Consider the following 23,347-nt stretch of genomic DNA (forward strand, 5'->3'; position numbering starts at 1 on the left):
AGTCAATATGAAAAAAAAAAGTTTTCTTGGACTAGCTTAACATGGAAATAGCCACCAAAAAAAAAACCGGTCTAATGTTTACAATGGTCTATGGATCTAAGATTGGGCCCATCGCTAAAAATCTGTGATTTATCAATTTTATCTAGATGAACGCGTTATTGGGACGTTACGTATGGATATTTTTGGTTGCCATTGAAAATTTAGTCGATTGCTGAATTCATGTTTGGGCCCAAATTAGGGACACTTAGGCCGATAATACCTGCATTTTCCCTATATTTTTTTCTTCTTTTTATGGTTTGTAGACAGAAGGCGCAAAATGTTATATATTTTTTCTTACAAAATTAGGCTTTTTACACAACATACCAAAAAATCAGCAATGCCTTTTTTCGCTTTTGAGTTATATTTTTTTGAAGTTATCAAGTTTTGGGTTTTCGATAAATGTCGTGATAAACGTCGCTAGAACATTATTAACAAATACTCATGAAGATTTCTGTGTGACTGAATCGTTAAGTCCCATATGGAGAAATGAAATCTTTCACATAGCAATAGAATATTCTTTATTCGTTCACATAAATGAAAGAACCAATGACTGCGAATTTGATGAAATCTTTGATTACAATTCAGTAAATTATGATAACATTAGAAATAGATTGAACATTGTCGATTGGCAAGCAATATTAAGAACTGAAAGAAATGTTGAATGTGCAATTGACGTATTGTACAATGTGTTGCTTGAAATAATACTTGAAGAAGTGCCAACTAAAAGAAGAAAACGTCAGAGTTATGGGAAACATCCGGTTTAGTACAACAGGGAACTGAAAAATTTAAAAAATCGAAAGCAAAAAGCGCTCGAATTTTATAAAAAAAAATATAATAGTGAAGAAACTTTGGCATATTATTTAGACATTTGCTTAAATTTAGCCGGGAATATGGCATTTGAGGAGTATAATCCTGCAATGATCATATCTGCTGCCAAAAAGTTGAAAAGTTCGCTTTCTGCTGGTCCCGACGGTATACCATCGATTTTGTTTTGCCGCTGTGCTGTTGACTTAGCTGAGCCATTGTCTGCAATTTTCACCCAGTCGCTCGATGAAGGGGTTTTCCCTGAGGTATGGAAGCAGTCATTTATGTTTCCCGTCTTCAAAATTGGTGACAAGAAAAACGTCAGGAACTACAGAGGAATAACGAGCTTATCAGCTGCGTCAAAGCTGTTTGAAATAATTGTCAGCGATATGATTCTACGCCAGTCGCACAGCCATATTTCTACCGTTCAACACGGTTTTATGCCTGGAAGATCGGTCACGACGAATCTACTAAGCTTCACCAACACTTGCATAACTGCTATGGAAAGCAAGGCCCAAGTTGATGTCATCTATACTGACCTGAAAGCGGCTTTCGACAAGATCGATCACAATGTGCTGTCGGCTAAACTGTCACGTCTCGGATCATGCTCTAAGCTAGTTTCTTGGCTGAACTCTTACCTAACGGGAAGGAAACTCCGCGTTAAATTTGACTCCTGTGTTTCTTCGACCTTCTGCAATACATCCGGTGTTCCTAAAGGAAGCAACTTGGGACCATTATTGTTAAGTACGCGACGACATAATTAGCTAGTTAAACAGATATATAGGAATAAAGGAGCAAAGAGCATAAACAGAAAATTTATGACCACCACAGTCCATAGAAAGCGAAAACGATAGTTCATTCACACTAAGAACGATCCCACGCTGTGAGGATCTCAAAAGGACCGAACCTAAAGACAAGAATCAAAACAGAATAGAAATGATCACTGACGGTCCTAGGCTACGCATATGCGTGATAAGGTCAATGCGCTAAGCAAGAATAAAGAAAAGCGACGAAGGCTTGGTAAAAAAGGTTTATGGTCGTAAACTCTAAACGCATTGTCTATTCATACGAAAGGCATACGCTGACGGTCGTAAAACAGTTTTCGATTCGAGAACCTAATCGGTATTCAAGAGGAAGCGTATTTGTCAGGGCATACAATCAGTTTCAATGTAACCAAATAGTTCGGAGGCAATAGATAATTAGAAAAAGAACAAAGAATGCATTTTTGGTGCACGGAAGACACGACCATTCGTAATCAATGTAAGGGTCCACGAACAGAATAGAAAAGGGTAACAAAATACCAAGTTTAATTAGGATGCATTAAAGATAGGTGGAATGCATAGTTGATTATAATACTTTCGTCTCTTTCATACATTAGAAGTAATCGATAATTGTAAATCAAGAAAACCGTATATAAAGGAAATTTTTGGAAATAAACTTCACTTACTTTTCAAACCAATTCTGAGCAACTTCGTTCTCATTATTGAAGAACCCTTGGTTAGGCCAAGCCGCTAATCTCCCTTCGATTGTAGACTACGCATTTAGGTGTTGTGTCATTTCGACGGATATTAGTGGAATTGGAGAAGTTCGTTTATTCTGACTTCCACCGCCAGGTACTAGGTTTACTAGCCTGTCAGTCTGAAGTCTTGATTAAATTGATCTGCTCTAAAAGGTCTCCGTAAGCAGTTCTAATTGAATAAGTGTTTCGTTCCCTTCAATTGTAGACTACACACTTAGGTGTCGTGTCATTTTGACGGAACGAGAGCTTATTCTACAAGACACATTCGATTACCCTTCCTTTCCACCGTCAGGTACTAGGTATACTAGCCTGCCAGTCTGAAAGGTTAAGAGTAAGACGACTGAGTCTTAAGAATCGCAACCATCTAGCGAAGAAGTCATTGTGGTGAAAGGAGTATGTCCGTAACCGCGAAGTCGCGGACTAATTCAAAACGTTTAACCCGCGCGCGGTAAGTACGTAGTTCGCGACCACCGAGTTACAATTATTGTTCACACTGTTTTTCAACGACGTTGCTTCGAAATTAGGCTTGGACTGCGTGATTATCTACGCCGATGACCTGAAAATATATTCAGTTATTCGCTCAACTGAAGATTGCCACCGTTTGCAACATCTTCTAGACCTATTTTCTGACTGGTGCCATCGCAACAAGTTAATTATTAGCGTACCGAAGTGCTCTGTTATGACCTTTGATCGTTCAAAACAACCGATATTGTTCGATTATCGCATCAAGGGTACTTCACTTAAACGAGTTAAAGTGATTACTGATCTCGGAGTTATGCTGGATCCAAAACTGACGTTCAATTCTCACTACACTTCGATAATTACCAAGGCGAATCGACAGTTGGGCTTTATTTCGAAAATTGCTAAGGATTTTATGGATCCATATTGCTTGAAATCCTTGTATTGCGCGCTGGTACGGCCAATTCTCGAAACCGCTTCTGTTGACAATAACAACTTCGAAAAAATGGAAATTCATTACGCACTCCTTAAGTGGCTTGAATCATATTTAGTTGGGTAAAGACGAATTGCATTATAACACACCATCGACTGGAAATGCTCTCGCAACGTGGGGCTTTAGGTAGTGATGAAAACGTCGCTAGAACTATTCCACAGCCGCAGTCAGTTTATGAGCAAAAGAGGGACGCACATTTTTTGCCTGTAGACTTGGAGACATACTTCAAGTCTCCGCGTACATCGTACGGGTTAGGCAAAAGATGTGCGTCTATCTTGAAAAAACTGTCGCATTAATGGCCCTTCGCTCATTTTCAACTTCTATTCAATTTTCATACTGCCGTACTCTAACGGAACTATCCTAAAGCTTCATGTTAGCATTTCCAACCAACTCTGACGTTTTCATCACTACCTAAAGCCCCACGTTGCGAGAGCATTTCCAGTCGATGGTGTGTTATAATGCAATTCTTCTTTACCTAACAACTTCGAAAAAATGGGAATTCATTACGCACTCCTTAAGTGGCTTGAATCATATTTAACTGACCGCCATCAAATAGTAAAATACAAAGGAAAAACATCAAATCCCGTTGATGTCACTTCAGAAGTTCCTCAAGGCTCTCATTTCGGTCGTCAATGACATATCTTTCATACTTAAGAAGTTGAAAGTTTTAATCTATGCTGACGACATTAAACTGTTTTTGGAAATAAAAAATGCCAAAGACATCATCATATTCAAAGAGGAAATACAGATATTCCATACTTGGTGTCATAAAAGCCTGCTACAATTAAATAAAAAAAAAAATGTAACTCAATTACCATTAGTAGAAAACGAATCCTAACCGATATAACAATCACTTTTGGAAACCAGATCGTAGAAAAGTGAGATAGAGTCAGGGATCTAGGTGTTATTTTGGACTCAAAACTTACTTTCACAGATCATTATAACACAATTATTAACAGAGCTAACAACATGCTTGGTTTCATAAAACGTTTCTGTTTTAACTTTCACGATCCGTATACGATAAAAATATTGTACATTGCTTATGTATGGTCGATATTAGAATATTGCAGCATAGTTTGGTCTCCTTTTTCAATCACACACGAAGAAACAATAGAGTCCGTTCAAAAGCAGCTTCTGTTGTTCTCAAGTAAGGTTGGACTGTATTTCCTCTGCCATCTTACACAGCTCGGTGTATGCTCAAAAATATCCAAACATTAAAAGAGCGTCGTGAATTTGCTATAATTTCTTTCGTAAACGATATCGTATCACGTCGCATTGATTCAATAGAACTATTGTCATCCTTAAATTTATATACACCATCTAGGCATTTACAAAATAGAAATATATTTGCTACAAATCGTCATCGTACGAATTATGCCAAATTTGGACCCTTGAACCAAATGATGGACACGTATAATAAGCACTGCGACAACATTGACTTTACAATGACAAAACCAAATTAAAGCAATATTTTAATTCCTCGCATAACGTCAGCTAGAAGTATTGTTTTTAACTTGTTCTCAAGACATATTGTAAAAAAATATAAACAAGACAAAATTGTAAAAAAAACCAGCACTTATGACAACAATTGTAAAACGGTCTACACTGATTGACGACAAATAAATAAATAAATATTCGACAGCTGCAGACAGTACATTTTTTTAGAGGTTTCAAACCAACGGGTTCATTCGCCTCTTTGGAGAAAATTCGATTATATCTTATCATACAGCTTACATTTTTTCAGAAATTTTGTAGCCTTCAATTCTTCGTTCCAATCGTTTCCTAATGTAATGCTTAGGCCATTATTGATTCCTATTTCTTCGCGAATAAGATCGTATTTTACACACTGCAATAAGATATGCTCGATTGTTAATTCGGTTTTACATACGTCGCAGTACTTTGAAACATTTTTGTTGTATAAGTGCTCTTTAGTTAGTATAGTATGACCTAATCTTAGTCTAGTTAATACGCGTTGCTCGCGACGATCTTTTCTATCCATCCACATTTCAGTCGATGCCTTGCATCGTTTGAGAAATGTTGAACGATGGAAGTCCCAAGCGGCTTGAAATTTCTCTTGTAACAGTTTTCTAACCCAGTTGAGGATATCGAATGCAGGAATAACATTTTCAATTCGACGGGCGAGCTTTTCCCGATCTGCAGCACGATCAACATCTTCATTTCCAGTAATTCCGGAATGTCCAGGGATCCAGCAAAAGGTGATATCTTTGCAAGCTGCCTCTTTTTCGATCGTTTGAATGAATGGGTGTTTTGATTTCCCTCTATCTAGGGCTGAAATGCAGCTTGCGGAGTCAGAGAGTATGATGGTAGGGTTGTGTGTTGCGATGTTAGCAGCAGAGGCTAAGGCAACTGCCTCAGCGGAGAACACGCTACACTGAGGTGGGAGACTGCCTTCCAATATTATATTCGGCCCAATTACTCCCAAGCTTACCTTACCGTTATTTTTAGAACCATCAGTATACAACTTCACGTGTTTACTGTATTTGGTATTGAGATGATCGCGAACGATAATATGTGCGTTTTTGATGTTTTGTCCTTTTTAAAATGCTTGCTTAATCGACCAATCCGCTTTGATTCCTCCGTTGTGCCACGGTCGATTAGCAACACGATGAAGCTTCGCAATGTCAGGAATATGCATGTTGGTTTCGTCGAGAAGTGCTAAATTTGCCGCTTCGCGAAGGTTTCGATGGTCTAACTTTGATTTCTCTGCTATTCGGCAATATCTGCGTATGAGTGTTTCAGTGTATTGCTCCCGAGGTTATCCTAACGATTTGATTGAAGGTGGTTTGAAAAGAGTCGCACAGCTTGAGACCGAACAGTTCAATTCCATATAGTAGTTTGGACAAGCATGTGGAGTCTGCGATCTTCCACAACGATGATCTAGTGGCTTTTGGTGCTATGGCTTTTATGTATTGTATTCGATTTTGTAGAGCCATCTGGGCCGTGGGCCGAAAAATCTCCCTTACGATTGATCCAGACGCCAAGGAATCGTGCAAGGTTGACTTCCGGAATGGTTTCATCGCCGATTTTGATATCCTTGCGAGAGTTGCGCCATCGATGCCTTTTTCTCGTACATATGTGTATAATGCAAGATTTTGGAGCAGACAATGAGAAGCGGACACTTTTAGCCCAATCATTGATAGAGTCAACTGCATTTTTAAGAGCATTTCGGACCCTGGGGAGATGCTTTGACGTAGCCACTAAAACGATATCGTCGGCGTAGACGAGGACGCGGACGTTGTTGGGAACAGCGTCAAACATTGGATTAATGGCCAGCAGGAACAGTGTTACAGCGAGGACAGATCCTTGGGGAACTCCATTTTCCTGGATTCGTTCAGTTGATGAAGATCCTCCGTAACTAACGCGAAAGCGACGATTATCGAGGAAGTTAGTGATGCAGTTTCGCATTCGGTGTCCAATGTTGAGCTCACCAATTTGTTTAAGGATATTTGGCCTCCAGGTTTGGTCGTATGCTTTTTGGATGTCGAGTATAGTAAACTCGGCGTGAGAACCGGTAGTTTTGATTTCCTCGATGATTTCTTTAAGATCACAGAAGTAGGAAGAAGTGCCTTTACCAGGCCGAAATGCATGCTGGTTTGGGTTCAGAATGTTGTGCTCCTCTAGAAAGTTCATGAGCCTGTGGTTAATCATACGCTCGTAGATTTTTCCGATACAGCTTAGGAGGGTTATAGGGCGGTATCTTTCTGCTTTTTGGTGATTTGCACCGGGTTTCGGAATAGGCACAACCATTCCTTCTTTCCAACACTCAGGAAATCTTCTTTCAGACCAAACAGCGTTGTAACTTTCGAGCATTGTTAGTTTAGCAGCAAATGGGAGACGGAGAATCATCGGGTAGCCAACATCATCATTTTCGGTTGAGTGCCCTCTAGCTATGTCAATAGCACGGAAAAGTTCATGAATAGAGAAGTCACGTATCAAAACTGAATTTTTTTTCTGCTGTCAAGGTCATCTCGGCTTCCGGCCCGTCCGTTGAGGTGTTTGGAAGTTGACTGTCTTTCGAGGCCGATGATGCCTGGAAAAAATCGGCGAAGTGTTCGGAAATTTCAGGTGGGTTTATAACGTATTTTCCATCGATTGTGAGCCCTCTTTGAATAGTTTTCCTTTGACCATTAAGACGACGAAAATTATTCCATAGCGTTTCCGAAGGTGAAGTAGGATTAAAAGACTCGCAGAAAGTCTCTCAGCATTCTTCTTTAGCTTGTATGATAGTTCTTCTAGCAATAGATCGTGCTTCTTGGAAAGCTTTTCGGGCGGCTTCTTTTTGAGGATCATCAGCGGATAGACGCTTGAGTTTTCTTAAAGCCTTGCGTCGGGTTTTAACGTCCCTTCTCACATCTTCTGTCCACCAGATTTCAGATTTTCCCCTACAGCTCGCAGATGTCATTGGAATTGATACTTTGGCGGCGTTGACGAAAATCTCTCCCAGACGCTCGATCGGTACTATTTCTTCTGTAGAAAGTGATTCCAATATACTATGTTCAAGTGTTGGCCAATCTGCATCTTTGTACAGCCAACGCTTACGACGCTGAAGACAGTATATGAGCTAGTCAAACGCGCACTCTTTTGCCTGTGGATTTGAGGAAATACATCAAGTCCCCTCATCCATAAATATATGAGCTAGGTAAAGTTATGTGCGTTCGACTAATACTGTCGCATTGATGGCCCTTCACTCAATTTCAATTTCTATTCAATTTTCACACTGCCGTACTCTAGTGGAACTATCAACTTATCCTCTTCAGAAGTTTATCTAGCTTACTAAAGCTTCATGTCGATATTAGTATAGCATTTCCTCCCAACTCAGAAAATCGTAAACTTCAAGTAAACAAAAAAAACACGTTGAATGTTATTGTGGTTGTTTATTGCTGTCAAGGCAACCACATATTCAATTTTGACGACATTCTGACAACTTGGACCAAAGATACAGTGATGGTAGTGAAATTCAAGAAAATTACCATGCGATTCATCATAATCTTCATACAGTCTTCATAAATCGTTAGTTTTTTTTCGTCAGGCTCATATTTTGAATCAAGCTGTAGGGTGGCAAAGGTGCTTTTTTCAAAATGAAGTGCCCATGTGCCCATTTTACCCAGAAATCATTGACTTAATAATTGGCTTCCATACAGACTTCGTAGAATCCGGACATTCTACAGATCATGCATACTTTCTCGGATAGCCTAGTCAATAAAGGCACGGTATTAACAAGCCAAAGACAGGGTTCGATTCCCGGTCCTGTCAAGAAAATCTTCCAGGTAGGAAATTGTTTTCGATTTCCCTGGGCATAGAGTATCGTTGCCAATATACAAATTCATGCTCTCAGAAAATAATTATGGAATTGCATTCTAAGAGCACTAAGTTGAGAGCAGGTGAAAGCTCGTATAAGAGAATCGAAGCCACTAAGAAGAAAAGGATCCGGACGTCCTCGCTGAACGCGGTATTCATAGGCCGTTTAGAACTTTGATGTTTTGCTCCACTTGACTATGAGCAAAAATAAACATTTATCACTCAGGCACACATGGAGTCCAACAGATTCCTCAACTCGATGAACTCATATCGCATCCGGCATTGCTGGACCGTTTTGCAAATCAACAAACATATCAATAATACTAGCTTTCAGCACTGCTTACGACTTCCTCTTCAATATAAAACAACCTCGAACGCAGATGAACTGAGCTCCAACTTCTGATCGACCACACGATAAAGATGATGATAGAGCGCAACAACAATGCTGGGGATGATTCAATCTTAAAACGCCGAAAATAGTCCACCACCAACACCACCGGTTGGAGTTTATATGAATATGCGCGTTTGAAAACATTGAGTTGCGCATACATTCTACTGTGAAAATTTTTCAAACACAAATCCGCTAACGCTTCTCTTCCCGAGCAGGAGAAAATAACGAATGAATACCTCATTCTGACCTGATACCAATATATGGTATTGATCAGCATGACATAAGAGGTAAAATACCAAATGTAATTGAGGTATGTGTTCTACGAATAACTAACTAATAAATAATTTACTTATTATAATAACTGACGGGTAACTAACGCTTTTTTTGATGCCAGAATACCATAATTTGTTGTTGAACAGGTCTTCTAATGCCAATCCAATAACCCTTTTAGGTGCTTTTGTCTATAAACTGATATTCATATGTTACCGGTTAGTTATCGCTTCATGCTCGGGTTAGGGTCTTGGTGATGGGATAAAATTTAATGTCGTCACACAACTAGGGGCGTAGGGAAACTGTGAAAAGTTGATCGTAAAAATACTAGATGATGCGGTGTAGACACTACGTGAATTACGCTTCGCGCGCAATTGGCTACTAAAGGTGTCAGATTTGAATTTGCCTGATGAAATTGACGGTTTTTGAACCCCATAAATCCGAGACGTATGTTCGGAAAATCCGCTCAACTAGTGTTTGTGACAACGGCAACCCAGAAAATTTTCTCTAATTTCTTACCTCAACCACCAAGCAGAAGCATGTGTCTCCGGGGAAGCTGATCGATAACGCTGAAGCAGGAAAATTATCTGGAAACCAGCAGAAAATAACAGTGCGAATGTGATTTATTGGAGTGCATAGTGGAATACGAAGAATCGAGTGTAAGTGACGCAGAAGCAAAAGCGAAGAAAGAGCAGGGTGACAAAGATAAAGTGGGAAAATATAGATATTTTTTCCCAGAAAAGGAAGAAAAGCCAACAGCTGCTGAGTTCAGCCCAAGAGGCGGTAGCAACCGACGGCGACAACGAAGACGACGACGACGACGACGACGACGACAACGGCTAGCGTCTAAAAATGCTAACCTTGAAGAAGAGATTCCCATCGCTGCAGAGTCTTGGCGTAAGTTTTATTTTGGGTCGACTTATATTTTTCCGTGGCTTGTTGGGCGAGTGACATGCAATAATTAATGATCAGTGTGTGACCTTTCGATTCGGGAGTGCCATGACGGATTTATTATGTTGTCAGTTGATCTATTGTACAGGAACGGGATGCTTTTCTTTTGAATGTGTACAAGCGTGGTGAAATGACAGGCATCGTTCAATTCGATTTTTAACCTAAAAATCTGAAGAAAATGGCACAGATTGATGAAGGTTTATGGGTTTCGCATTATCCAGAGCTTCAATTCTCAACGCTCAGCATCGCATCTTTTCATATGCTTTTCGCTTAGTGGGGGTTCGCGAACCTCACGGTGAGAATCAATGATCTAGAAATAAGCCAAGTTTTTACACCTGAAAAAAAATCCACAGTTTCTGAGATTTTCAGTTGTACAAAAACTTTCAATTGAAATTGCATCCGATGTTTGCAACTACATCAATTTTTGATACATTGGCATGTACTACGTCTGACCAGAACACACCTTTTTTGCTGTGTACCTTCTCTGGTAGAACAACACTGAAACACCAACCAAATGAAATCTTAGGTGCTGCTTTTTCATATGAAGTTTCGAAATATTCTATCGGGGATCATTTTTCCATAAATTTCATGGGCTTAAATTTTTATGCTGTTGTCTTAAAATTTGAGCAAAGTAGTCGCAATTTTGTCTTTCATTTGGACGTGATCGAAATCGTGATCGTCAAAGAAGCATTCGATCATTTATATTCGTACATTTTACTATTACCACATGTTATAGTTCGCAACCCAAGTAACAATTTGGCTCTGATTTATTGTGGTTTTATAACGGCAATAAGCAATCTTTTTAGATTAAATACAGCATTTAATAGTGCAAAACATTCTTGATTAGTAGTTCAGTTTTATGTTGTTTTAAAAACCTAATAAAGTCTTACAATCAGGAAGTATCTGGATTCAAACATGATTTTAATGCAGCACTCTATCTCTTTATAAAACTGTTCAGAAAATCATTTTTTTTTATTGACTTCATGACAAAATATTCTATAAAGGTGTTTTATCATTATAAAAGCAATTATAAAACCGTTCAGTTTCAAACGGGAGCAAAAAGCATATTATGCTGCTTTTGGTGTCAATAAAGTGCATCACAAAACCCCCACTGTTTACAAATACAACTTAAAAGATGGATCCGCCTAGAGACAAAAATAAAATAAAACGGATGGGGCTTTCAAACGCAGAATCACAAGGCAATGCCGAAGGATAGTCGAGTAATAATCAGGCATCCTAATTATCCCTATCAATTACCATTTTTCACACCTATCTTTATCACCTTTCTCTACCCCTATCACAACTGCTTCTATCAATGATACTATCAGTGATAGAAAAAAGTAGAAGGGTCTGTGCCTAGGGGCACGAACGGAAGCTTGACGTAAGACCGCTAGTGCACAGAACAAATGTGAAGAGCATTTAGTTCTTTTAATTAATCATTTTGTCAAGCTTCTGCATTCATTTTCCATCAGATGTCACTGCTGTTATTTGCGGTGACATCAATCGGAAACTACACATAATTTGTTTTCCGTGAATTGTTCACAGAGGACAGTGCAGTGCAAAACATGTCTGGTACCTCTATATATGCATTTAGATTAACATCCGAAGTCCCTCCCTCTTTACACATTCTGCACACAAAATTGGTCACCCCTCAAAGAATTTCCCGCCAATTTTATGGATGGGACGGGGCAGAAAGTATCTTTTGTGCAGAATATTAAAAATAGGAGTTATTGTTAAACATGCTACAATTAAATAAAAAGGGCTTTCCCATACATTTTTAAACCGCTTTACTACCAGTCCCCAGAGAGCCAAAAACATTCAAATTTGAGAAAGAAAATTCTTTCTCACGAGCTCAATCCCTCAACATGCCATGTATTTTGATGACACTCGATTTGTGATTTCCCTTTCACACATTACAAAATAGATTACCTGACACTACAAAACATGTCTTATATATATTTAGATTAACATCCGAAGTCCACCCTTTTTTAAATATTTTGCACAAAAGATACATTTTGCCCCGCCCTTATATAAAAATCAGCGGGAAATTATGTGAGGGGTGAGCTATTTTGTGTGTTGAATGTTTAAAAGAGGAGGGACTTCGAATATTAATCGAAATGCAGATACAGAGGTACCAGACATGTTTTGCACTGCACTGTCTTCTGTGAACAATTAAAAAACAGATTGTGCGTAGTTTCCGATAGACGTCACATGAATGCAGAAGCTTGACAAAAAAACTAATTGATCGATCATCTTTATCTTAACTCTTTCCGTTTTTTTTTAATTGTAGGCGTTCCAAATTCGTGGTATTTTTAACTTAGGACTACGTCTGGGATTTCTATATGGGGGTACACTTTGTGAAAACCGAAAATGGAACATGTAACAAAATTATGAAAGATTTTGAACGTGAATAACTCAGCTGCCTCTGGACCAATTTCAATAATTTTATCACCAATCGATCAGAAATATTTCTACGCATCTGTAATATTTAAGACTTTATCATTTTTAAAAATGTCACTATTGAAAAATGCACGACTGTTCAACTGTTGCTATGATAGTTAAAATTATCACCGATTGCCTGCGAAAAGCGATTTCCCTAAAACAGATTTCAAAGTTGAATTCCATCCGGTCTCACCAAATGGTTGTGAGTGGTTGTGTTCTCTAGTACCCAACGAAAGGCTGCCTGCAAGCAGTGAGCTGCAGCCCACATGAGCATCCATAGGAGGAGGAAGCAGCCGAACCGCTATTGATCGGAATCAGTAGCTCTTCGTGAGTCGCTGTGGGCCATCTATGTCAAGCACGTCGCAAGTTCTCTGAAGTTTTCATAAGTTCTTTGAAGGTCTTTTTACTTTCCAGAAATTCTCGGTACATCTTAAGGGGAGGTTCATTTAGATTTTGTCGAAAAAATCGATTTTTTTTTGCATAATATGAAAACTACAAATGTGTAGAATATCCGGGAAGGATGATTTGCTTGTAGACAGCAAGCTTGTTTTTCAGGGACAGAGTGTATCTCCTGTTGATGAGCGAATACAGGGATCTCATCAGGATGTTGCATTTTGTTTTCGTTTTGTAAATGTGTTCCCTGAAAAGCAGCTTGCTGTCGAGTGTATAGTACCATTCCACTACTATGCCGTTTAAGGGGGTATTCCCAATCTTTTGCCTTTTTTCGGCCTGTTTTTCAATTAATTTTTTTTCAAGGAAAATTAATAGTAATGCGCCTAACTCTTTGGGATTCTTGTTTATTGAACATTAAAGTTTACAAATAATTTTTTTTCGACATAAAAAAAGACATTATTGACGTCACAAAATGGCGACAAACAGACCCCTGTTCGCCGCAAACGCCTGGACGGGCGAAGACTTTTCTCTGGAACGGCTTCATCTGAAACAGATTTCGTGATGAAATAATAATCTGCATAAGATTCTCTGGAGCTTCTCCCGTTGGCAGCAAAAAATCTTGCAAATTAACAAAATGGCGGCCATATGAAAAAACAGGCGATTTTTAGCCCGCTTTTTTGCAACTTTAAGGTGCTTCAAACAATGTTAAATGTTAATATTTTTGGCTGAAAGTGGGAGAAGCTTCAAAGAATTTAATAAGAAACAAAATGCGCAAAGATTCAAGTCAATATCTCTTATAGTTTCTGAGAAAAATCTTCGCCCGATAAAAAAAATGTGGTTTCGAGAAAAACGCGTTTAAAGTTTTGACTTTAGTTAAAACCATTTGGGGGTTCTTACCATTAGTCAGCTATGCCTGGACATCGAATTCGCTGATCGGAAAACGGCTTGGGGGGATGAAAGTATATAGTCTAAAGTACAAAAAAACGTAAAAAAAAAAAATTTGATTTTTTGAAAAAAAAGATCGGGAATACCCCCTTAATATGATCTTATTATTCTCAGACGGAACAAGTCTGGGAGTTTTTTTTTTTTTCCTTTGGTTTGTTTTTTTCCGTCGATCTTGTTTTCCGTGCTGAGCACCAATGCTACCGACGTGCCAGGAAGGCAGCTACCACACCTGGACCCTACCTATCGACCCATCAACTCATGAACCGGGGACCAACGGCTTTACTTCCCATCCGAAGGAAGGCGTGATCAGAGATGTTATGCCTCAGAACATCCCGGCGGCGCCGACTGGGATTGAACCCAGGCCTGCTGGGGTGAGAGTCTGGGAGTTTTGAAATGAGGAAATATTATGAACGGGGTCTTCACCACGTTTATGCGGATCTTCCAGCTGTTGAAATAATCAGACAGGACATCCAGTCCTCTCTGAAGTTTGGGGACCAGAGCTCCGATGATCCTACCCTTATAGATGATGGATGTGTCATCTGCGAACAGGAACAATGATCCACCATCAGGGAAAGCCGGCATACCGGAGGTGAACAGGTTGGGTCTAAGGATGCTTCCTTGTGGAACACCCGCACCGATGTTGAAGTCATCCGATGTGATGCCATTCAGAGAGACTCGGAATGGCCTGTCCGAGCGATAGTTTTTTTATGATCTTCACAAGGAAGATTGGAAGACCGTATCGCTGCAATTTGTAGACCAGGCCACAGTATTAAATGCTTTTTCAACGACCAACAAGGCCATGGCAGATGTTTTGGATACAGACTTTTCCGTCCGAGAATGTGTGTCACCCGAGTCAGCTGGCGAATAGTCGAGCGACCTTTATGGAAGGCAAACTGTTGTTGGAGCAACAAGTTGTTTTCATCAGCAGTTGCTAGGAAAAGTGGCGCCGGTGGTGTAGTGATTAGCGTGATTACCTCTCACCCCAGCAAGCTTGGGTTCAATCCCAGTAGGCGCCGCCGGGATGTTCTGAAGCATAACATCTCTGATCACGCCTTCCTTCCATCTCTGATCACGCCGTTGGTCCCCGATCCATGAGTTGATGGGTCGATAGGTAGAGTCCAGGTGTGGGAGCTGCCTTCCTGGCGTCGGTAGCATTGGTGCTCAGCACGGAAAACAAGAAAAAAAAGCAGCTGCTAGGAGCCGGTGGTAGACTGCCCTTTCAAACAGCTTAGATAACCCCGAGAGAAGGCTGGTGGGTCGATAACTTGAAGGGGAGGACGGAGCTTTCTCAGGCTCCAGAATTTGGTCGAAACCCGGTACAAGTGGTGGAATGGGGCTTGACTTATATATGAGATCCACCATCCTGGACCGAATGATCTTTGTTAATCGATTACAATTGGTCTTCAAGTCAGACAGACTACCCAGACAACCAGAATGCACGTATATTCAAAGTTGTTTTCGTGATATACAAACATATATGCAAACAAACAATTCGTATTGAATGCAAATAAATGGCATATACGTACAAAAGTGGAGGCCATATATGTGCAAATTTTAAATTAATTTTAAACGAGTTGATTTAACATCATATACGATTTAATTTGTAATAACAAATTCATTTTGAAAAGTCTTACGATGTAATCCGATTTAATTTGTGATACAGTACGGCGGAAAAATAAGTCATCGCATATAGGTCAGAAATTTGCATTCTATACAATTTAACTTAAACATAATGCGAGCTATGCCATTCTTTTATGCGATTTTGACTTAAACCGTAGCCATTTACGATACTGTGTGTACATTGTTATACGACTTCTGGTTATCTGGGTAGAATGCTGATACTGCCATCGAATGGTGTTACGGAGCCTAATGAGATCTTTGGTAGGGCTGTCAAGGTTCAAAGTGTAACTCAACTGCCTTGATACTGGCACGTGCTGTTCCATGACCCGGGATATTGCCTCATCGATAGATTGCAGACACCTGTCAACGTCTTCGGACGTCGCCGGTTGGACATAGTAATCGATGGTTATGTCGACGCAGTGTTGATATTGATCCCTGTTGACACGATGGCTGTTGCGCCGGGAAGCATCGAATCGGTTCACCGAGGAACCAACTTCAGCCTCCACCGAATAGTGGTCCGAGCTGAGTTCCTGGTAGGTGATAGGTTGAGCGATGTTGTTGCCGATGTTGCTGATGATGGTAGCGTGAACTCCGGACCGATTCAACCGGGCGGGAGTATCCGCACTCAAGATGTTGTACTGCACTTCCTGCACGTCGTTGTTCAGGATGATTCCGTTTTGATTGCGCCGACTGTTGCCCCAAGCTTGATGTTTGGCGTTCAGGTCGCCAGTGATGATGAAGTTTTCCCGTGTTGTGTTAGCTTGACAATATCTCTTCACAGGTCTGCTGCCGACCCATCCCTGATGTTGACTTGTTTGGAGCAGTAAGCCGCAACGATGGTGATGGGACAGGAGTAGAAACTTCCACCTATACGGCTTCAATCATCTTCAGCTGGAAGCTCGGTAGCAGCCGACAGTTGATGTTCCTCTTTAGAGCGATGGCCACTCCTCCTCCCTCGGAGCTGGTTCGATCCAGCCTCAAAAGCCGGAAATCGGGAAGGACGACATTAATCTCGGGGCTGATTGGGAACAATATCGAACATTTATGGAATATACACACTTAGATTTTTTGCCGAGATTGGCACCACCGGCCTTAATTTTTACAGAGATCTCAGCAAAATTTATGTTTGTTAGCAAAAATTTGGCAAAATTCCCGTTTGTTAGCTGAATCTCGGCAAGTTTTTCACTGAGATCAGCAAAATAAAATGCCGAGCTGTGGTGGTGCCCATATCGGCCCAAAAATAAATCTAAAGGGCGAACACGAAATTATTGCGACACATTCAACAGGGCATAACTTTTTTACCATTGGGTAAAAATCAACCAAATTTTGCAAACTTTCTCATTGATGTGTATTGTGTACATGCTGTCAAACTCGAAGTCGTGTTTTTCGATTCAACGAAAATGGAGGTGAACCAACGCGAGTTGAGAGAACAAATTCTTTCCAAACACCTGGAATTTCCTGACCTGTCGCACCGGCAGTTGGGAAAAATGTTGAACATTCACCATTCAACCGTCTCCAGAGTGTTGAAGCGGTTCCAGGAGCGGTTGACGTTGGACCACGGCAAAGGAGCTGGAAGAAAACCGGGACCGGAGAACAAAAAGACGGAGGGAAAGGTGAAGCGGATGATTAAAGCAAATCCCAACGTCTCAAGCCGTGATTTGGCTAAAAAGATCGGCATGTCGCAGAGCTACGTCCAGAATGCAAAGAAGAGAGCTGGACTACATACATACAAGGTACAGAACTTCCCAAACCGCAATGAGCGGCAACAATCGACGGCTAAAACTCGGGCACGGAAGCTCTACGAGAAGATGCTGACAAAATATGGCTGCTGTGTGATGGACGACGAAACGTATATAAAAGCCGATTTTAAGCAAATTCCGGGGTTGGAGTTTTTCACCGGTAAGAGCAAGTTCGATATGGACGACAAATTTAAGAAGAAGAAAATGTCGAAGTTCGCCTCCAAATATCTCATTTGGCAGGCCATCTGCTCTTGCGGACTGAGGAGTGAGCCTTTCGTGACAAAGGGCACAGTAAATGGCGAGATCTACAAATCTGAGTGCCTCGAGAAGCGCCTTTTGCCGTTCTTGCAGCAGCACGACGAAGCTCCGCTATTTTGGCCAGATTTGGCATCATGCCACTATTCTAAAAGTGTCCTGGAGTGGTATGAGGCCAATTCTGTCCATTTTATTCCAAAGGACATGAATCCGCCAAACTGTCCGGAGCTGCGCCCGGTGGAGCAGTACTGGGCAATAATGAAGCGGGAACTTCGGAAGAGCAAGAAGACAGTCAAAGACGAGAAGGACATGTTAAGAAAATGGAAAAAAAAAACTGAGAAACTGGTACCGGATGACACTGTAAAGACTTTGATGGAGGGCATCAAGCGAAAATGCGTTCAATTTTACACTCAAGGCTCCATCGATTAACTTTTCTTTTGATTTTTGAAGTAAATATATGTATAAAACTACCCTAAAATTTTGGTTTGATTCTAAACATTATAACAAAATTGGCATGACATTTTCGGTGTCGCAATAATTTCGTGTTCACCCTTTAAGTGTAATAATCAGTACCAAAATGCGAGGTTAAATTCGATACAATTATAATAGACGACAATCTTCAACTTTTGATCCGTTTCCAAATAAGACCTGAGTTCCAAAACCTTTTGGAAGCTCACTAAAATTTTGAAAAAAAAACCTCAAAACCTTATTCAAGTGCTTAAAGAAGTTGGTAAAATTTTGATCACAAATTCGAGAAAAAAAACTCAGAAACATGCTCAGCAGAGTTCCTAAAATTTCAGTTTGGGTCTTACTAGTCCTATTGAGAATCAGGTTGCTCGGGGTTATCTTAATATTTTCTGTCCGGAAAATATTTAAGATCTACAACTGAAAAGTTTCTAAATATGAAAGCTCCAGATGATGATGGAATTATCTATATTCTCATCAAAAACTCCCAGTAAGTACCTTGTCTTGCTTGGTAAAATTATTTAACAGATGTTTCTATTTAGCATCCTTTTATGGTAAATGGATAAATTCAAAAGCCGTTCTAATTTTGAAACCGGATTAAAATCAAGCTAAGAGCTACCAATTTAATTCGTTCAAACAAATCTGAAGGCCACTCAACTGGAGTTGCTCTTCTAGACATAGAAAAAGCATTCGACAGTGTTTGGCTTGAAGGTTTGATTGTTAAATTGAAAAAGTTTAATTTTCCACTATATATTATGAAACTAGTTCAACATTATTTAACTGACAGAACTCTGCAGGTAAATTATCAAAATTCCAAATCCGATCAACTACCTGTTAGAGCTGGAGTTCCTCGGGGTAGCATTCTTGGGCCTATATTGTATAACATTTTTACTTTGGATCTCCCTGATTTGCCTCAGGTTTGCCACAAATCTTTGTTCGCCGATGACACAGGCATTTATGCTAAAAGAAGCAGTCTTCGTGTTATTTGCAGCAGATTGCAGAAAAGTTTAGATATTTTCTCTTCTTATTTACAAAAGTGGAAGATTTCTCACGACGCTTCCAAAACTCAGCTAAGAATATTCCCACATAAGCCTAGAGCTTCCTTTTTGGAGTAACCCTCACGGACTGACCATATGTAACCAACACGACAGGCTTGGTACTGGGAACTTCTTAAAAGGTTCCACAGTTTTTCTCATTTTCTCTCAACATCTCTGTATTTCTTATGACTTACGTTAAGATTTCAAAACATTCAGGTAGGTAGGGTTAACTACCCCATTTCCGACCTATTAAGCACAACCTGCACTTGGTCTTTCGTAATCCAGCGTAGTTTAGTACCAAACGGAATGTTATTATTACTGATGGCTTCAAAATTTATTAACCTTTCAGTACGTACCGTAAGATTTGATAAAGAGAAAAAAATTGTCGAGATATTGTTAAAAGTCTAACACTGCTTCTAAGCTCGGCCTGACACATTGAAACGCCATTGAAACGTCAATGAATTCACTTCGGCGTATCGGATGAAGATAAAGATTGATTCGGTCGGAACGCTTCATTTGTTTTTGAGAATATTGTGTACAAACATTCATATCACGGTAAATGAATATACGCGTATTTCCAGGCACAGTAGAACTTTGATTGTCCACGTTTATTCCAATTTTGATTCCATTTGTTCAGATACGGATACTGATTTGAAAATAACCGATCATGAGACTTTAGTGATTAATGTATTAGATAAGATAAATAACAACGATTAATTAGTTAAATTGAAGTGCTGGAGGAAATATTCTAAACAGGCTGTTTCGAATCTTGTTGAGAGGAGCGTGGATTTTCCATTCGCGGCCGGTAACTTAGATGAATCTACAGCTGTTCTTAATAACGCTTTGAAAACGTGTACCAATCAACTAGTTGAGCAAAAGTTTGTTTCTTTGAAAAACTCGAACAGCTGGTACAATTTGGATCTTTTGCGTCTTAAACAGAAAAGGGACAAATGATACAAACAGTTTTGTAGATCAAATAATGACAATCATTGGAATAGCGCGTAATAAGTATTCACAATCGATAAAGAAACCTCTTTGTGAATATGTTCAAAGGAAGATTGATCAGCATCGAAACAACAGCAAAGAGTTATGGAAAATTTAGAAATCTTTATTAAAACCTAGTAATTGCAAACCGCGGTCCATAACATTAAATGGCACATTAGAACAGTCAGAACAAGTAATTGCAGCTAAGTTTAATGATTATTTTGTAGACAGTGTTTCATTGATTAATCAATCCATTGAATTGGTCGATGAACCTGACGAACTAAAACAGCCAGTAAATAGTAGTTGTAGATTTGAAGTTTTTCACCCAATCACATTAGATGAACTTAGAGTTATTTGTTTTTCATTAGGAAAATCGGCTGGAGTAGATAATGTTAATGCTAGAGTTATTCAAGATTGCTTTCATTGGCCACATCTTGCTGGAACTAATTAATGAATCATTGCCAACTGGACATGTGCCACAAATTTGGAAGGAATCCTTAGTGGTTCCTATTCAAAAAGTTGCTGGAACGATTTAAGCCGAAGAGTTTCTTCCAATCAACATGTTGCACACATTAGAGAAAATTTTAGAACTTGTTGTTAAAGGCCAGCTGTTGGAGTATTTAAATAGTAATAGTTTGTTGATACCAGAACAACCGGGATATCGGGAAGGTCATTCTTGTGAAACCTCGTTGAATTTGGTATTAGCGAAGTGGAAAAATAACTTGGAGTGGAGATGGATTTATTGCTTCAACTTTCTGTAAACCATTTTCTTAGTTCACTTTTAGGACCACAATCATAGTGGTCGCTAACGTTACTCATCAATTACACAAGTATTTCGTATTTACTTACTTACTTAAGGGTCCTGTGCACCACCAGCGGTGCAAAGGGCCAACGTGAAAGACTTCCATCCTGGGCGGCTGATCGCTTTTGCCTTGACCTGGGCCCAGGTCAGATTCCTATCGACTTGCTTAATTTCCTTATTGAGGCTCCGCCCCCTGCCTCTACTGCGATGTCCTGCCGGATTTCAATCCTGCGCTTGCTTGCAGATTTCGTTTCCGCCCCGTCGAAGTGTGTGGCCGACCCACCTCCACTTTCGCTCTCGAATTTCTGTTGCTATCGGCTTCTGATGACATCGACGATGGAGCTCGGCATTCGATATCCAGTTGTGAGGCCACCAGGCACGAATTATATACCGCAGGCATCGGTTGATGAAGACCTGCAGCTTTTGAGTGTTCTCCGCTGATACACACCACGTCTCGCTGGCGTATAACAGCACAGATTTCACGTTCGAGTTGAAAATTCGGATTTTGGTGCGTTGACTTATCTGGTTGGATCTGCATACGTTTCGTAAACTCACAAAGGCAGCCCTAGCCTTCTTGATTCGTGCACCTATGTCGCTCATGGTCCCGCCGTCCGACGCTATTTGGCTGCCAAGATATTGGAAACTTTCGATCTTCTCCACTGCTTGCCCCGCTACCGTAAAGTTGGAAGGGTTGCCCGTGTTGATATCCAACGATTTGGTCTTGTTGACGTTGATGGTGAGACCCGCCGCAGAGGAGCGTTCGGCTAGGTCATTGAGCTTACTCTGCATATCAGAGCGCCGTTGTGCTAGTAGAGCAACATCATCAGCCAAATTGAAGTCGTTGAGATGCTCCATGGTGATAGGCTGCCAAAGCAGCCCACGGTTCGGTACACGGTCAATTGCACCTACCATGATCTCGTCGATTACGATGAGAAACAGTAGCGGTGCTAGTATACATCCTTGTCTCACACCAGCGACTACCCGGATAGGGTCAGACAAGGCTCCGTTATGCAGAACTCTGCACGCGCACGTCGATGAGGTTGACGATTTTATCCGGGACTCCCTTGCGTCTCAGGGCGCCCCACAGATTCTCGTGATTGAGACGGTCGAAAGCTTTATGGTAGTCAATGAATACCAAATAAAGCGACTCTTGGAATTCATTGGCCTGCTCCAGGATGATGCGGAGCTTGACAATATGGTCCACACAAGATCTTCCGGCACGGAATCCTGCCTGCTGCCGTCGGAGAGTTGCGCCGATCTTCTCCTGTATCCGATTCAGGATAACTTTACACAGAACTTTGAAAACAATGCATCCAGTCGGCCGGAAAAGTCGCGGTGTCCCAGATGTTACAGAATAGTTGATGCAACATTTGTGCGGATAGCATGGGGTCAGCTTTGAGCATCTCTGCTGATATGCGATCTCGACCCATGGAGCCTTGTTGGATTTCATGCTTCGGATAGCTGCTTCAATCTCCTGCAGTGATGGGGCCTCGGAATTGACGCGAGTGATGCGCTGAACTTGAAGAAGTTGATCGAAGTGCTCAAACCAGCGTTTCAGCTGGTCAGTGGGGTCGGAAAGCAATTGTCCAGTCGTGTCCTTCACTGGCATCCTTGGGTTCATCCTTGCTCCACTCAGGCGTCGTGAGATATTGTAGAGGAGGCGTATATCGCCAGTGTTTGCGGCTTTCTCCCCTTCGTCGGCCAGGGAGTTCACCCATGCTCGCTTGTCCCGTCTGAAAGAGCGCTTGACTTCCTTCTCTAGAGCCGAGTACCGTTGACGGGCTTCGTTCTTGGCTCCTCTGGTTCACGCCCGTTCTATCGCGGCTTTTGCTTCTCTACGCTCCTCAATCTTCCACCAGGTTTCATCTGTGATCCACTCTTTCCTTTGGGTGCGCAGCTCACCCAAGTTGTTCTCGCTAGTATTTCGTATGAAAGGTCATGTTTCACTCCCGTAGATCGTTTTAAAATATTATTAGGTATATTTCCTCCGAAGACAACATACCTGTAAAATGCAATATTTCAATGCAAACCATTTAACGCAATTCCAAGCATTAGATTTTGTTTTCCTAAGTAATCAACTTGGTTTTGCATGTATCTGTGCGTAAGCATGCTCCAGGTTTTTTTTTTAACTAGTTCGTTTATTTACTAGGCTCAGTCGTGTGTGACACTTTGCGGAGTTAAAATCAGTAATGTTTGATTTACATTTTAAATAGCAGTATTTCTAGGTTAGTATTGGGTACCAATTACTCGTGGCGGGCTCGAGGTTAATAGGTAATAATTTCAATTGGAAGGATCTAGGTAGGAAACTGGTTTCTGAAGCCTCCTTCAGATACTACTCTCGGACGGTTGACCAAATCCTGGCTGGGCAGGGGCAAGTAGCACAGGAACAGGAGGATAATAAGACTGGGACACAATGGCGG

At 40.7% G+C, this 23,347-nt stretch overlaps 1 protein-coding gene across 3 annotated transcripts in view; it reads left to right on the plus strand.

Moving 5' to 3' along the window:
- LOC135697546 (ankyrin-3-like) overlaps positions 1–23,347 on the plus strand; it is a 190,139-nt gene that overhangs the window by 111,852 nt on the left and 54,940 nt on the right. The window contains exon 1 of one of the 3 annotated variants that reach the window (XM_065217312.1): positions 9,765–10,191. The exons of the other annotated variants lie outside the window; for them this stretch is intronic. Within the exon in view, the coding sequence (XP_065073384.1) occupies positions 10,147–10,191 (45 nt within the window). The 5' untranslated portion in view covers positions 9,765–10,146. Of the gene's footprint in view, positions 1–9,764; positions 10,192–23,347 lie in introns of those variants that run through there. 3 annotated transcript variants of the gene reach the window in all.

The sequence above is a fragment of the Ochlerotatus camptorhynchus genome, unplaced genomic scaffold (genome assembly GCF_037179485.1).
Source record: "Ochlerotatus camptorhynchus isolate MF236.1 unplaced genomic scaffold, CSIRO-AGI_Acam_v1.1 ptg000007l, whole genome shotgun sequence".
Classification (NCBI taxonomy): domain Eukaryota; kingdom Metazoa; phylum Arthropoda; class Insecta; order Diptera; family Culicidae; genus Ochlerotatus; species Ochlerotatus camptorhynchus.